Raw genomic sequence first — 17,948 nt, 5'->3', positions numbered from 1 at the left:
TGACTTTTTATTCTACCACACCAAAATACTTCTTTTATTAGATTGTCAAAAAAAAAAATCAGGTTCCCAAAATAAACATCATTGAAATAAATATGCTAAATTATTAAAGAAACACCTTTGGAAAAGGGATTTAAAGAAAGCATATCTTAGGATGAGTCAAAGTAGCTACCACAATAAATGTTACAGGGCAGAAAGCTCTGGTAGCAGAGGGTTGGGATGGAGGAACTCATTTCTATCTGCTTTGAATATATTCTTTTATTGCAAACATGTGAATTCCTGAAAAACTGGCCATTAAATAAAGCCCTATTTCCCTCTTGATTTTTATGATAACTTAACTCACTTCTTTAAGAAGTATGTACAATTCTAGATGACTTTAAAATTTTTTCTTTAAATTTTTTTTAAAAGCTTCAGAAGTTATTCAGAAAATAATAAAAGTACTATAAGAAAATGTAGAACATTAAATAAATCTTGGTTTATGCCAACATTATGAACATCTTTTCTCAGTGTGATACAAATTCACATGAAGTTTGACTGGGGTATACAATATTAATAAGAGGTTCACAAAAACTTTTAACTTCTTTTAAAATCAGAAGAAAAAACATGAATACAATCCAATCAGTACTACATCTGTCTTTGTATCAATAAGGACATAAGATACACTTTCTTTAATGGAGGAAGAAGGCAAGAGTGTCTGAGGCTTATTAAAGTCATAATGTGTTCCTGGATCAAACAACAGAGTTAGAAAAATAAGCTTCTTCTTACCTGAATATTTAGGGAAATGCTGATTACCAGGTTTCCTAAAATGGCCAGCAAAACTCCAAAAAGGTGAATCTATAAAAGAAAATGCTTTCTTTAAATAGCACTTGTAAGATATTTACCAGAAAAAAAAAAAAAAAACCTACAAAAATTTAAGTTGATACATTCATTCCTTTGTTCATTCATTCTGCAAATATTTCCGTAGCACCCATTTGCCAGGGTCATTTGGAATACGGACAACGGTTTTATTAGGATTAATTTCTCACTTTAGTCAAATATTATTTTTTAGAACTAGTTCAATCTGTATTTAATTCTCTAGGTACTTGCTCCATTTACTAAAATAAATCGTCATCAGGTTCTCACTTTTTCCCATTAAGATGCTTCTGCTGCTGCTGCTGCTAAGTCGCTTCAGTCGTGTCCGACTCTGTGCGACCCCAGAGACAGCAGCCCACCAGGCTCCCCCATCCCTGGGATTCTCCAGACAAGAACACTGGAGTGGGTTGCCATTTCCTTCTCCAATGCCTGAAAGTGAAAAGTGAAAGGGAAGTCACTCAGTTGTGTCCGACTCTTTGCGACCCCATGGACTGCAGCCTACCAGGCTCCTCCATCCATGGGATTTTCCAGGCAAGAGTACTGGAGTAAGATGCTTCTTATCCTGTTTTCAATTTTCCTCAGCAACTCCTCTGATTGGGGTGTTCATTGCCTCAAGTATGTGAATGCTTTTCTCCCTCTTTTTTTTTTTCTTTTCTTTTCTTTTTCTTAAGACATTCTGGTAGACGGGAAGGTATTTTGGGAAACTGTGGTATGAAAGAAAGATCATTGGCTTTGGAATTAAAGGATAAATCTGAAGTTCAGATCTGCTATTTTCTGATGGGCAACTTTGAGCAAGCTATTTCAGATCCCTGGATCCAGTAGACAGGGGTTGTTGGATAAGATGTTTCCAAAATCCTTTTACCTCTAAAGTGTTATGAACTCTACCGGAGACAGACTAAATTTTCCACTGCTCCCCTGGTCAAGAACCCACAATCCCTCTCTACAGTCAACTACATCGAATATAAAACTACTATTCCAGCTCCCCATAATCCATCCTCATCCTGAACGCCTGCTGTCCACAGCACACTCAAGGTGCTCTCTCTGCCTTGGGTAACCTGGTTCTCGTCTTCTCCGGTCAGATGTCATACCCTGCTCAGGTCATTCCTCTCACCCAGGCAGCATCTCCTTCCCCGAAGGAGATGTCATTCCAAACAGACCTCACCCTCCTGGCCTTACAACCGTCTCAGACACCACAGCCCATCTTTACTGTCTCAGAATCTAAACGGTGCACGTCCCTATTTCTTCTTTTATACTGTCCTGTGTATCATCAGGCTCTATCAAGAGATGGCAAATTCTCCAAGGGAAGAGGATCGTGTCTTAGGCTTCCACCAAGTCTTCTACATCATCTACTATACACAATGAGCGGCTTAAAAAAACACTTGCTTGAAAAAGCATATAGTGGTTTAAAACAAGAACTACAGAGGTTAAAAAAATAAGTTTTGACACATTGTCCAAGATGTTTACTATAGATAGCATATGTATTATTTGATAACTTCAAAAGATGTATTTACTGCTACTATCTAGGTACACGGAGAAGGCAATGGCACCCCACTCCAGTATTCTTGCCTGGAAAATCCCATGGATGGAGGAGCCTGGTAGGCTGCAGTCCATGGGGTCGCTAAGAGTCAGATACGACTGAGTGACTTCACTTTCACTTTTCACTTTCATTCATTGGAGAAGGAAATGGCAACCCACTCCAGTGTTCTTGCCTGGAGAATCCCAGGGACAGGGGAGCCTGGTGGGCTGCCATCTATGGGGTCACACAGAGTCGGACACGACTGAAGTGACTTAGCATCTAGGTACAAAGATGTAATATCTGCTAGTAGTAAGAATTAGTAATGATAGAAGGGCTCTTCCCCCTTCTTCTTCTTTAGTACAGAACTTTTAACTAGCTTCAAATTCCAAAGCATTATTTGAATTTCAAATGAACATTACAAGCACAAGGAACCCTTTTCAGTATGCAAAATGCCTTTGAAGTTTTAGAACTTTATTATGCGTGCTGAAGTGAAATTCAGTATTTTTTAAAAAATGAAGCAGAAAAGCTGAAAACCCATTTAATAGCTGACATATAATATCCATAGTCTTTAATCAGTTAAGAATTTTCTTTTCCTAATAAAGGCAGTTGGCAACAATTTTGATCACTGTTCCTCATGGGGAACAATTGTATCATAATCTAATGTGCTATTTCCATGCTTTCGATTTACAATTGAGTACATTTGGCAGTAATCAGGAAAATAAAAATTCAGAAGAAGTTTGGGATTGAATGAGTAATTATGAAAATCTTCTGTAATTATAAAAGTAAATTGGTGAATAGAAATAACTTACTTCAAAATTCTTTAAATGATTCACTGAGTAGTTTAAACACCACCAGGCCCAGTGTTTAGAAATTGGTTAGCAGGATTTGGCAATGATTTCTTGGATATGACATGAAAAGCACAGGCAACAGAAGAAAAAATAGATAAGTTGGACTTTATCAACAGTGAAGTATTTTGTGCATCAAAGGACACTATTAGCACAGTGAAAGGCAACCCACACAACGGGAGGAAATATTTGCCAATCATGTATCTGATAAAGATTGGTATCTAAAATAGATAAAGAACCCCCACAACTGAACAGCAACAAAAAAATTAACAATGCAGCTGAAAAATGGTCAAAGAACTTGAATAGACTTTCCTCCAAAGAAGATCCATAAATGGCCAATAGGCACATGAAAACATGCTCAATAGCACTAATCATTAGCAAAAGGCAAATCAAAACAATTAAAAAATAATAGTAAGCTTTGGTAAGGATGTGGAGAAACTGAAATTCTTGTTCACTGCTAGTGGAGATGTAAAATGGGATGGCTGCTGATCTCATGCCATATACAAAAAAATCAGCTCAAAATCAACCAAAGACCTAAATGTAACAGCCAATACGATAAAATTCTCAGAATAAAACACAAGGGTAAATCTTTGTGACCTTAGATTTGGCCATGGATTCCCATAGATAAGACATCAAAAGCATAAACAACAAAGAAAAAAATAATTGGACTCATTAACATTAAAAAATTGTGTATTTCAAAGGACACGATCAAGAAAGTGAAAAGATCATCTACAAAATGGGAGACAATATTTGGAAATCATACATCTGATCATATATCTGATAAGGCACTTATACCTAGAATCTATAAAGAACTCATATAATGCAGTAATAATGACAAATGACCCAATTAAAAATGGGCAAAGGATCTGAATGGACATTTCTCTGAAAAAGACAAATGGCTAATAAGCACATTGAAAAGATGTTCAACATCACTAGTCATTAGGGATTGCAAATCAAAACCATGGTGATAAACCACTTCATACCAAATGAGATAGCTATAATAAAAAGTCAGATAATAACAAGCATTAGTAAGGAGGTAGATAAATCAGAACTCTCACACACTGCTCATGGAAATATAAAATGGTGCAACCACTTTGGAAAACAGTCTGGCAGTTCTTCAAAAAGTTAAGCACAGAATTTACATTTGACTCAGCAATTCCATTCCTAGGTATAAATCCAATAGAAATGAAAATGTGTCCATACAAAAACTTGTACACAGATCTCCATACCAGTATTGCTCAGATTAGTCAAAAGTGGAAGTAGTGAACAGACAACCAAAATGTGGGATATTCATACAATGGGATACTGTTCATCCATAAAAATGAATGAAGTAATGAAATATGTTACAACCTAAGTGAACCTTGAAAAGTTTATGCTGGGTGAAAGAATTAAGTCACAGAAGAGCACATATTTTAAGATTCTATTTACATGATAGGTCCAGATTAGGCAAAACTATAGAGACAGAAAGCAGATTTGTGGTTGTTTAGGGATGGGAAGGAGGAGGGCCTTGGGCATGACAGCTAAAGGCTGGGGCTTTCTTTTTGAGGTGATAAAAATGTTCTAAAGTTGATTGTGGTGATGTTTGTACCACTCAGTGAACTGTACACTTTAAATGAGTAGATTATATGCTATGTGAATTATATTTCAATAAAGTTGTTACCAAAAAAAAAATGATTTTAAAAACACAGGCATTTACTTTTTTTGTCCAAAGAAATAAAATGCTACAAATGTAACAAGCTCTACTTCAGTCTCTTCTCCCTCCCAGAGATAAATGACTGTTTTTATGAAGTTAACATAAATATATTTCTTTCCTTCCTTGATTTATTTTTAATATCTTCATTTTGTTTACTCCATTTTTCCTTTTTTGTCTTCTTCATTTGAACTCTTAACTCATCAGCTTTTTCTGCTTCTATCCAGTGATATATGCAAATAGGGATACTCATTTCTAAGTATATCTTCTGTTTTAGCTGCCTGCATACTTTTGGCATCCACAGTTTTCACTGGCATTTAGTTCTAAATATTTTATGATCATCTTATTTTAATCTGAGCCTATATTATTAAAAGGTGTATTTTTCAATATTTCTAAATGAATGGGGTGTTGATGTTCACTTTCTTGCTAATTTCTAATTTTACTGAGTTGTGGGCAGAAAACATGCTGTGTATAAATTAACATTTGCCTTTCACCTATTATACTGTGTAAATTAAAATTTGTGACTGGCTGGTGTAAGGTCAAACAAGTGATCCATGTATGTTTGAAAAAAAATTACTTAATAGTTGAGTTAATATATTTTATATATTCTATCTATTCATCTATCTCCATTAATTCATTGCTCAAATCTTTGCTATTCTTACTAAATTTTGGATTGTTTGTTTATTAATTACCTAGGGAGGTATGTTAAAAATACATTCAAATGTGTCAGTTCAGTTCAGTTCAGTCACTCAGTTGTGTCCGACTCTTTGCGACCCCATGAATCGCAGCACGCCAGGCCTCCCTGTCCATTACCAACTCGCAGAGTTCACTCAAACCCAGGTCCATTGAGTCAGTGATGCCATCTAGCCATCTCATCCTCTGTCGTCCCCTTCTCCTCCTGCCCCCAATCCCTCCCAGCATCAGAGTCTTTTCCAATGAGTCAACTCTTCGCATGAGGTGGCCAAAGTATTGGAGTTTCAGCTTTAGCATCCTTCCTTCCAAAGAACACCCAGGGCTGATGTCCTTTAGAATGGACTGGTTGGATCTCCTTGCAGTCCAAGGGACTCTCAAGAGTCTTCTCCAACACCACAGTTCAAAAGCATCAATTCTTCGGTGCTCAGCTTTCTTCACAGTCCAACTCTCACATCCATACATGACTAGTGGAAAAACCATAGCCTTGACCAGACAGACCTTTGTTGGCAAAGTAATGTCTCTGCTTTTCAATATGCTGTCTAGGTTGGTCATAATTTCCTTTCAAGGAGTAAGCGTCTTTATGTTAAAAATACACTCAAATGTGTACCTACCCATTTTTCCTTTTAAATCTATTGAGCTTTGCTTTATGTTTTTAAGACCATAGTGCCAGGTGTATACAGGTTCAGGATTGTTTTATCGTCCCAGCTAATTGTTCCTTTTATCATTAAGTACTAATCTCAATGTTTTTTCTTTAAAATCTATTTTAGCTGATATTAATATACTTTCTTTTGATATTTGCCATTTTCCACATCACTTTAACATTTGTGTGTCATATTTTAGTCATCTCTAATACCCAGAAAATAACTGGATTAAAAAAACCCTGACACTTTGTGAAATGGGGAGGTGAGTCCATTTTGTTTATTGTGACTATAAACATATTTTCATTTATTTCAACGTCATTTTTGTTTTTGCATTTATCTTACTTTTTTTATTTTGCTTTCTAATTTCTCTTTTCCTGAATCCTGTTGAAATGACTGAGTTTTCTTTATTCTTTTCTTTCCCCTGTTCTTCTGGCCAGGGAAGTTACATATCTTATTTATATTCTGTTAGTAACTACTGTTAAATGGTTTTTAACTTTCAATTTTGAAATAGTTATGGATTCACGGTAGGCTACAAAGAAACGTCGAGGTAGGTCTACGCACCCTTCCTCCAGCCTTCCCCTCGATGTTGACATTTTACACGATTACAGTCCAGTATCTATGGTTCCCTCTATCCTTTCCATGTGGAACTCCTCTTACAAGTATGTTAGACTTTTTATTTCTTTTTTCCCTAAAATAGCTCTCATATTTTCCAACTCTTATCTCTTTGTACTGAATTATGGAGAAGTTCCTCAGATCTATCCTCAAGTTCAGCATTTCTGACATCCCTTTGAGGTCAGAATATACATGCCCATCAGTACATATATTAAACTGTACTATAATCATTATCTTTAAAAAATATTTATTTGGTTGTATTTTTGGACTATTAAGAAAGCTGAGTGCCAAAGAATTGATGCTTTTGAACTGTAGTGTTAGAGAAGACTCTTGAGAGTCCCTTGGACTGAAAGAAGATCCAACCAGTCCATCCTAAAGGAAATCAGTCCTGGGTGTTCATTGGAAGGACTGATGCTGAAGCTGAAACTCCAATACTTTGGCCACCTGATGCGAAGAATTGACTCATTTGAATAGACCCTGATGCTGGGAAAGACTGAAGGTGGGAGGAGAAGGGGATGACTGAGGATGACATGGTTGGATGCCATCACCAACTCAATGGACATGAGTTTGGGTAAACTCTGGGAGTTGGTGATGAACATGGAGGCCTGGCGTGCTGCAGTCCATGGGGTCGCAAAGAGTACGGACAAGACTGAGCAACTGAGCTGGACTGAACTGACTGGTATTAGTTGCGTCATGTGGGATCTTCTGTTGCAGCACACAGGCTCTTTAGCTGTGGCGTGGACTTAGTTGCTCCACAGCAGGTGGGATCTTAGTTCCTGACCAAGGATTGAAGCCCACTCCCCTGCACTGCAAGGCTGATTCTTAACCACTGGACCAGCAGGGAAGTCCCTATAATTATTCTTTACAGGTGTATTTTCCCTGGAGACTATAAGCTCCTTGAAGGCAGAGCTGTGACTTACCAACTCATCTTTGTAACCCTAATGACTAGCACAGGTCTCTGGCACAGAGAAGTTGTTTATTAAAGGCTATTTGAACTTAACTACTCTCAGATTGATTAAAAACTGTCTAGAAATAGTAAATTTTGACCTTTGGCCTTAGGAAGATCTCAAACGGAGTACTTTATAATCAACTGGGGTTGGAATTCAGTAAACACTCAGTTTCATGAGAAAACAAGCTTGTCCCAGAATTCAGATTTCAACAATTAAGGGTCCACTTGTGTGTAATAGAAAGCTGCCTGCTATCCTCTAAAGTCTAGTTATTTCATATCTACTGAAATATTTAGGTATAAAGCAGGTGTCAGAAGCAGTTTCCTGCTAATAGACACATACTTCATTTATTGTGCCTCACAGATAAGCACAAGTTGAAGGTTTGTGGCAACCCTGCATTGAGGTCTTTCAGCACCTCTTTTCCAACAGTATTTGCTTACTTCATGTCTGTATATCACATTTTGGTAATTCTTGCAATATTTCAAACTTTTTCATTATCATAGTATTTGTTATGATTATCTGTGATCAGTGATATTTGATGCTACTATTGCAAAAAGATTATGATTCACTGAAGGCTCAGACGATGGCTAGCGGCTGCACGGGCGCAGGAGGGCCTAGTGGAGCTATCCCACGTTGAAGGTCAGGAAGGGCAGTGAGGAGATACCCCTTGTCCAAGGCAAGGAGCAATGGCTGTACTTTGCTGGAGTAGCCGTGAAGAGATACCCCACGCCCAAGGTAAGAGAAACCCAAGTAAGACGGCAGGTGTTGCAAGAGGGCAGCAGAAGGCAGACACACTGAAACTATACTCACAGAAAACTAGTCAATCTAATCACACTAGGACCACAGCCTTGTCTAACTCAATGAAACTAAGCCATGCCTGTGGGGCAACCCAAGACAGGCAGGTCATGGTGGAGAGATTTGACAGAATGTGGTCCATTAGAGAAGGGAATGGCAAACCACTTCAGTATTCTTGCCTTGAGAACCCCATGAACAGTATGAAAAGGCAAAACGATAGGATACTGAAAGAGAAACTCCCCAGGTCAATAGGTGCCCAGTATGCTACTGGAGATCAGTGGAGAAATAACTCCAGAAAGAATGAAGGGATGGAGCCAAAGAAAAAGAATACCCAGCTGTGGATGTGACTGGTGATAGAAGCAAGGTCCGATGCTGTAAAGAGCAATATTGCATAGGAACCTGGAATGTCAGGTCCATGAATCAAGGCAAATTGGAAGTGGTCAAACAAGAGATGGCAAGAGTGAATGTCGACATTCTAGGAATCAGCAAACTCAAATGGACTGGAATGGGTGAATTTAACTCAGATGACCATTATATCTACTACTGCGGGCAGGAATCCCTCAGAAGAAATGGAGTAGCCATCATAGTCAACAAAAGAGTCTGAAATGCAGTACTTGGATGCAATCTCAAAAACGACAGAATGATCTCTGTTCGTTTCCAAGGCAAACCATTCAATATCACAGTAATCCAAGTCTATGCCCTAACCAGTGACACTGAAGAAGCTGAAGTTGAATGGTTCTATGAAGACCTACAAGACCTTTCAGAACTAACACCCAAAAAAGATGTCCTTTTCATTATAAGGGACTGGAATGCAAAAGTAGGAAGTCAAGAAACACCTGGAGTAACAGGCAAATTTGGCCTTGGAATACAGAACGAAGCAGGGCAAGGACTAATAGAGTTTTGCCAAGAAAATGCACTGGTCATAGCAAACACCCTCTTTCAACAACACAAGAGAAGACTCTACACATGGACATCACCAGATGGTCAACACCGAAATCAGATTGATTATATTCTTTGCAGCCAAAGATGGAGAAGCTCTATATAGTCAGCAAAAACAAGACCAGAAGCTGACTGTGGCTCAGATCATGAACTCCTTATACCAAATTCAGACTTAAATTGAAGAAAGTAGGGAAAAGCACTAGACCATTCAGGTATGACCTAAATCAAATCCCTTATGATTATACAGTGGAAGTGAGAAATAGATTTAAGGGTCTAGATCTGATAGATAGATTGCCTGATGAACTATGGAATGAGGTTTGTGACACTGTACAGGAGATAGGGATCAAGACCATCCCCATGGAAAAGAAATGCAAAAAAGCAAAATGGCTGTCTGGGGAGGCCTTACAAATAGCTGTGAAAAGAAGAGAAGTGAAAAGCAAAGGAGAAAAGGAAAGATATAAACATCTGAATGCAGAGTTCCAAGGAATAGCAAGAAGAAATAAGAAAGCCTTCCTCAGCGATCAATGCAAAGAAATAGAGGAAAACAACAGCATGGGAAAGACCAGGGATCTCTTCAAGAAAATCAGAGATACCAAAGGAATATTGCATGCAAAGATGAGCTCGATAAAGGACAGAAACAGTATGGACCTAACAGAAGCAGAAGATATTAAGAAGAGATGGCAAGAATACACAGAAGAACTGTACAAAAAAGATCTTCATGACCCAGATAATCATGATGGTGTAATCACTGACCTAGAGCCAGACATCCTGGAATGTGAAGTCAAGTGGGCCTTAGAAAGCATCACTATGAACAAAGCTAGTGGAGGTGATGCAATTCCAGTTGAGCTATTCCAAATCCTGAAAGATGATGCTGTGAAGTGCTACACTCAATATGCCAGCAAATTTGGAAAACTCAGCAGCGGCCACAGGACTGGAAAAGGTCCGTTTTCATTCCAATCCCAAAGAAAGGCAATGCCAAAGAATGCTCAAACTACCGCACAATTGCACTCATCTCACACGCTAGTAAAGTAATGCTCAAAATTCTCCAAGCCAGGCTTCAGCAATATGTGAACCGTGAACTTCCTGATGCGCAAGCTGGTTTTCGAAAAGGCAGAGGAACCAGAGATCAAATTGCCAACATCTGCTGGATCATGGAAAAAGCAAGAGAGTTCCAGAAAAACATCTATTTCTGCTTTTTGACTATGCCAAAGCCTTTGACTGTGTGGCTCACAACAAACTGTGGAAAATTCTTCAAGAGATGGGAATACCAGACCACCTGATCTGCCTCTTGAGAAATCTGTATGCAGGTCAGGAAGCAACAGTTAGAACTGGACATGGAACAACAGACTGGTTCCAAATAGGAAAAGGAGTACGTCAAGGCTGTATATTGTCACCCTGCATATTTAACCTATATGCAGAGTACATCATGAGAAACGCTGGACTGGAAGAAACACAAGCTAGAATCAAGATTGCCAGGAGAAATATCAATAACCTCAGATATGCAGATGACACCACCCTTATGGCAGAAAGTGAAGAGGAACTCAAAAGCCTCTTGATGAAAGTGAAAGTGGAGAGTGAAAAAGTTGGCTTAAAGCTCAACATTCAGAAAATGAAGATCATGGCATCCGGTCCCATCACTTCATGGGAAATAGATGGGGAAACAGTGGAAACAGTGTCAGACTTTATTTTTCTGGGCTCCAAAATCACTGCAGATGGTGACTGCAGCCATGAAATTAAAAGACGCTTACTCCTTGGAAGGAAAGTTGACCAACCTAGATAGCATATTCAAAAGCAGAGACATTACTTTGCCAACAAAGGTCCATCTAGTCAAGGCTATGGTTTTTCCTGTGGTCATGTATGGATGTGAGAGTTGGACTGTGAAGAAGGCTGAGCGCTGAAGAACTGATGCTTTTGTACTGTGGTGTTGGAGAAGACTCTTGAGAGTCCCTTGGACTGCAAGGAGATCCAACCAGGCCATTCTGAAGGAGATCAGCCCTGGGATTTCTTTGGAAAGAATGATGCTAAAGCTGAAACTCCAGTACTTTGGCCACCTCATGCGAAGAGGTGACTCATTGGAAAAGACTCTGATGCTGGGAGGGATTGGGGGCAGGAGGAGAAGGGGACAACAGAGGATGAGATGGCTGGATGGCATCACTGACTCAATGGATGTGAGTCTCAGTGAACTTCCGGAGTTGGTGATGGACAGGGAGGCCTGGCGTGCTGCGATTCATGGGGTTGCAAAGAGTCGGACACAACTGAGCGACTGATCTGATCTGATACATATATATAAATTTAGTTTTCTGTGCCAGGTCTTAGTTATAACATGCAGGATCTAGTTCCTTGACCAGGGATCAAACCCAGGCCCTCTGCATTGGAAGCATGGCATCTTAACTAATGGAACACCAGGGAAGTCCTAGCAATGAATTATTAAGGTATGTACACTGTTTTTTTTTTTTTAAGACACAATGCAAAATGTAACATAATTGCACATTTGATAGACAATGCAAGTGTAAACATTACTTTTACATGCTAGGAAACCAAAATTTCATGTGACTTACTTTGTTGCAATACTTGCTCTATTACAGTGGCCTAGAACTGAAACTGCAATATCTCAGAAGTATGCCTGTGCACTGTATAAACTGGTATATATTATTCTTTGTTTTTCTGAAATTTTACCTAGTTATTCAAGGTTAATTGAATACTCATTAAATTCATTTGACACATACCTGTAAATAGTAGTAATTCAGTAAATCCTCATTAATGTCCCTAATTGGTTGCGATGGGGAGGTTCAAATTTGCAATGTTTTCCCAGAAAAGGTGGTTTAATTACCTTCAAGGACTTAGAATAACTTGAGGTAAGAGTCCCTTGGACTGCAAGGGGATCCAACCAGTCCATCCTAAAGGAGATCAGTCCTGGGTGTTCATTGGAAGGGCTCATGTTGAAGCTGAAACTACAATACTTTGGCCACCTGATGTGAAGAGCTGACTCATTTGAAAAGACCCTGATGCTAGGAAAGATTGAGGGCAGGAAGAAAAGGGGACAACAGAGGATGAGATGGTTGGATGGCATCACCGACTCAATGGACATGGGTTTGGGTGGACAGGGAGGCCTGGTGTGCTACGGTTCATGGGGTCGCAGAGAGTCGGACACAACTGAGCTACTGAACTGAAGCGAACTGAACTGAAGCACTACTAAACCCTGTTTCCAATTACAGCCTCTGGTAAATGTGCTTTAATGATAACAGAATCCTCATCAGAAATCAGTGGTGTCATTTGCATACAGCGAGCAGCCCTTATAAACTTGCCACTTAATAAATTAAGAGACATCTAGTTTACTTCATTACTTTATTCAGAGTGCTCTCTGCCTTCCAGCATACTAGAATTAATGGAAGCTCAGGTTCCTCTCCTCCCCCTACCCCCTTTTCTCCCCTCCCTATTGATCTGGAGACTGGTGGTCAGGAAGGAGAACAGAGAGCTGGAGAAGGAAAGTGACTTGCACAAAGTCACACAGCTAGATAGATACCAGACCAATTTTGCCCCCAGGCACCCAGCTCACGTCTGAATCACTGTTTCCTCATAGACTGCAATAGGTAACTGTCTGGCTAGTCAATGTTCGTTTTCCACAATTTTAAACTTAGCAGAATCTGTTTCTTTTTCCTAGTGCACATAAACTAAAGCAAAGATAAAAGAAGCAAAGGGGCTCGACATCTTAACAATGTGATTACAAGTGCAGACCAGAAACACAGAAAGGTGCCCTTTATTTTTGTAGGGTTCACTCCTGTCACTACTGCAGCTTAAGGTCTGGCTTTTCCAGGATGTTTTGGCAAAAAGATGGTGGGAGCCACAGCAAAAATTTCTGGAGAATGAGCTTGAAAATATCAGCACTAATAAGTACTCAGGATATTTTTGTTTTACTTGGAACAACAATCTTCTATCCTACTTTTTGGTGCCAGAATGGTCTTTAGATATTTCACATAAAGTTACTGACCTATAACCATGGGTGGAGGAGTTTGGCCAGATGGTGATGGGATATGATAATAGGGATGTGTGGAATTGGTCATAGTCTGTTCCAGTCTCTGGCTCTGCCTTCAAAACATAAATTTGGAATCAGACCCTGGTGGAGCCAGTAGATGGTTCAAAAGAACCATAGAGTGAGAGCTAGTTTTGAACACTATAATAGTCATATTCAACTCACAGCTAGAAGAATGCTATCTCCTGTTCCAGGCAGTAAAATATCCCTGAACATGGAAATGAGAGGTCCAGTTTTTAGTATGGGAAACATCACAGGTTAAGGGATTTAGGTCAACTCATCAGTGAAGGAGTGATCTTACAGAACCTGAACCTAAAGGGGATGATATGCCTGAGAAATGAGTATTCAGTTCATCTCATCTCACAGGAAACTCTCAGGAGTGAGCTGGGGTGGTTTTGTATTTGCACCTAGTCAACAGGTGCAATCTCACTTTCAGAACGTTGGGAGGGGATAGGAGACATCCAAAGTCTTCGCAATACACCCTTAAATTTGTAGGAGTAAAGATTCATAATGTGTGCAATTTACTTTCAAGTGATACGTGACAATATAAATAAAAAACAGGAAGAGAGAGGGAGAGACAAAGAGAATGAGCAAGAACAAACAAATGTGGTATAGTGTTAACAAGTGAATCTCCAGATGAGGACATGTGGTGTTTACTGTATTATTCTTCTGAGTTTTCTATAGGTTGGAAAAATTCCAAACTAAGAAGTTAAGAAATCTGCTTTAGAGGCTCAATGAATTTTTTAAAGAGAATATGGGTTCATTTTAAAAGAGTTCAAAGAGGAGATGATAACAAGGAAAGAAAAAAAAAGCGAGAAATAAATAGGAAGCTGGCTGAACTAAGGAAAGAGATTAATGAGAAAAATAAGACCACTGCACAACTTAAAACCACATGTAGACACTGGTTGTGAAAAATATGAAGGTGGAGGAAAAGGACATGAAATGCAAGTGACCACAGAGAAGATGGTGGATATGGGAGACAGACAAAGTCCACATCAGAGGCTATTTGCTCAGTCATGAACCCATTTGGTATTTATTTAGCAACTAATAAATATTAGGTCCTATTTCAGAACCAAAGGATGCAAAGAATCCTCGAGAAGCTCAGAAGAGGTAGAAAAAGTGACCAATAACAGACAGCTGCTGCTCCTAAGTCACTCAGTCATGTCCGACTCTTTGCGACCTTGTGGACTGTAGCCCACCAGGCTCCTCTGTCCATGGGATTCTCCAGGCAAGAAGACTGGAGTAGAGTGCCATGCCCTCCTCCAGGGGGATCTTCCTGACCCAGGGATCGAACCCGCATCTCACGTCTCCTGCATTGGCAGGCTCGTTCTTTACCACCAGCGCCACCTGGGAAGCCCAGTAACAGCCTGGTGGTGGTTTGGTCACTCAGTCGTGTCCGACTCTTGGACTCCATGACTGTAGCCCACTGGGCCCCTCTGTCCATGGGATTCTCCAGGCAAGAACACTGGAGTGGGTTGTCATTTCCTTCTCCAGGGGATCTTCCTCACACAAGAACTGAACCGAGGTCTCCCGCATTGCAGGCAGATTCTTTACTGACTGAGCTATGAGGGAAGCCCCCCGCCTACCACCTGTGAAATCTCTAATAGAGGTACACTCTATAGAACCCATGCGAACAGAAGGGACAAAGCACAAGTCTGCCTAGATTGGAGAGTATATTAGCTTCCTGAAGCTGCTGTAACAAATCAGCATAAACCTGGTGGCTTAAAACAACAGAAATTTACTCTCTCACGGTTCTGGAGCCTGGAAGCTCCAAATCAATTTCTTTGGGCTGAAATCAAGATGGCAGGGCCACACTCCCTCTAGAGTTTCTAGCAGAGAATCTGTTCCGTGCCTCCCCCAGTTTCTGGTGGCTGCTGGCACATCCTTGGTTTATGGTTGCATCACTCTAACCTCTGTCTCTGTGGCCGCATTGCCTTCCTCTTCCATGTGAAATCTCCCTGTGTCTCCCTCTCATAAAAAAAGAAAAAAGATAACATGTGATGGCATTTAGGGTCCATCCAGATAATCCAGGTTAATCTTCTTGTCTCAAGATCTTTATCGTAATTACACTGGCATGACTCCAGTACAGCTGGACTGGAGGGGCAGGCAGCAGCCTTTTTACGCCATGGGTCTGCAGGTGGTGCTGCAACACGAAGGATGCTAAAGCAGAGAAGGATAGGTTCAAAGGAGACATTTAGACATCCTGGCGCAGTGTGGAGGATGGACTGGGAGGGAGCAAGGCCAGGGAACAGCAAAACCAGTTAGGAGACTCTTTGGGATCTCAGAAGAAGGAGGGTAAATGTGGAGAGTTAACTACAACAGGGCCATGAAGAAACAATATTCACATTCATTGCAGCAAACGCTGGAAAAATGTAATGCTTTTTAGAATGCTGAATGGGTTGGACTATTCTTACCCCTAATCTCCTTTGCCCTTGTAGATAATTGCATTGTCTGCAGTACTAACCCAAACTAAGTTAAAGCTATAATCCCATATGTAAAAATGAAGAAAGAAAAAATTTCATTCCAGAAGAGATTTTTAATTTGTTATCTTGGTTTTTGTACGCCATAAGGTTATTGCCTTTCTATCCTGAGAAAGTCTCATAGCATTGGGTCCAAATCTGGTGATTTAAAGCCAACAGAAAAGGTCAGGGTTACAAAACACAGCGTATCGTTGCTATTCTACAAGCTAGTCTATGCCAATTTTTAATCAACCTCAAAAACCCAGGCAGAAAAGCCCAACATACTGCCTTCCCATACAACTAAGCACTGCTACATTTTGTCTTTTACTTGGGAACACGTTTACTTACATGATTATACATTTGTTATCTTAAAAAACTGAACCCCATTAACGATAAGCCTTACTTAGCTTACTAAGCCACCATGTTTGTTGTTTTTGAGAAATTTAAGTTGTAGCAGAACAAATTTATGGGAAAAATTTAATAAGACATCCTTTGGGGGCTTTTAACACTTCATTAAAAGGAGAACAACAATAGTCAAGAAAGGTGAGATATCACTTAAGGAAATCTTAAACTTGGGTCTATTAGAAAACAAATCAATCCTGTTTAACGTTGGAAAGGGGATCTTTGAAACAAGGACTGACATGCTGAACACAAAGAATGCTATTGTTTGCATCCAGATATGAGGTCCCATACCTTTCAAAATTTGCAAGAACATACTCTTTTTTTTTTTTTTTAGCTTTTTAAGAACATACTCTTAATAATAATTTAACTAAATTGGTCATTCTTTGTTTTCAAAGAAGCAGGATTGCCGGCTGCTTTTTGCAGGGAAATCCCAGGATGCGCGAGAGGCTTCCTCCCTTGAGGTGGAAAACCTGGGAGCTCGCTGAATTACAGCTCTTTCCCCCGCACCTGATTGGGTTTCAAGAGTGCATGACTCTTTTGAGAGCAATGCCAGCCTTGAACTTGGGCTGTATTCTGCCAGCTCCATCCTCCTGGAGACTAAACTCCACTGTGTATGTCAGGCCCCAGCCCCTGGGTGAGTTTTTGCCTCGATATGGGGGAGAGATAGTGACACTGCCTCTTACTGACACGCATCTGCCCGAGACTCCTGCGGCCCTCTCCACCCACCAGACCAGATCTTTCTGACATCAAGGCAGGAATCAAGTGCAGATTTTCTCCTCTGGGACACTGTGACCTGGACACTCCATTGCCTCTAAAGGGCCAGTACTCGTAACCAAATAAATCCCCCTAACCCCAAGCTCCCCCTTTCCTGGCAAAATTCTCACATCCCACTGGTCCAGCAACCAGGTCCCAACCCACCTTATGGTCAGCCCACCTCTGATACCCAAAGAACTCATAGATGGTGACTGTGATTTGGGTCTGAGAGAACAGTTCAGAAGTCTAATAAAATGCTGAGCATGGAACTCAGGACTATTCTCGACTTCGTGGCTGTGGCCGCCGCTTGTGACAGGGGGTCCACTTGTACCTTGTTCGCAAAGAACCACTCGTTTCTCCACTGTCGCGGCTCAGGCAGTCACATCCAAAGGCACTTCACACTGTCTCCTCTTCTGCTCTGGCTCTCTTCACGTACAATTATGTAACTGTACTATGCTAGTCCTGGAAGCACAATGGAAGCAGTCCATCAGATTGTATAAGCAAGGGCAGCTTCACACCAGTCCTTCAACTGTGGTTTTTCAAGTATTTCTAAGGCATTCTCATTCTCTGTCTACATCTTTCACACACACACATTGTACACTGTATAATGTATGCCTGTGTGTGTGCACTCTTTGTGACCCTATGGACTGTAACTCTCCAGGCTCCTCTGTCCATGGATTCTCCTGGCAAGAATACTGGAGTGGGTTGCCACGCCCTTCTCCAGGGGACCTTTCTGCCCATGGCTCAAACCTGTGCCTCTGTTTCCTGCACTGGCAG

The 17,948-nt window shown here is 40.3% G+C and overlaps 1 protein-coding gene across 2 annotated transcripts in view; it reads right to left on the bottom strand.

Moving 5' to 3' along the window:
- Positions 1-17,948, bottom strand: part of NIPAL2 (NIPA like domain containing 2) — a 91,156-nt gene that overhangs the window by 62,872 nt on the left and 10,336 nt on the right. For both annotated transcript variants that reach the window (XM_002692793.7, XM_025001878.2), the window contains exon 2: positions 763-831. In XM_002692793.7, coding sequence (XP_002692839.1) covers positions 763-831 — 69 coding nt within the window. The remainder of the gene's footprint in view (positions 1-762; positions 832-17,948) is intronic.

Source organism: Bos taurus, chromosome 14 (assembly GCF_002263795.3).
Source record: "Bos taurus isolate L1 Dominette 01449 registration number 42190680 breed Hereford chromosome 14, ARS-UCD2.0, whole genome shotgun sequence".
Taxonomy (NCBI): Eukaryota; Metazoa; Chordata; class Mammalia; order Artiodactyla; family Bovidae; genus Bos; species Bos taurus.
The sequence above is the reverse complement of the archived record's forward strand: the minus strand, read 5'-3'. Positions and strand labels throughout refer to the sequence as shown.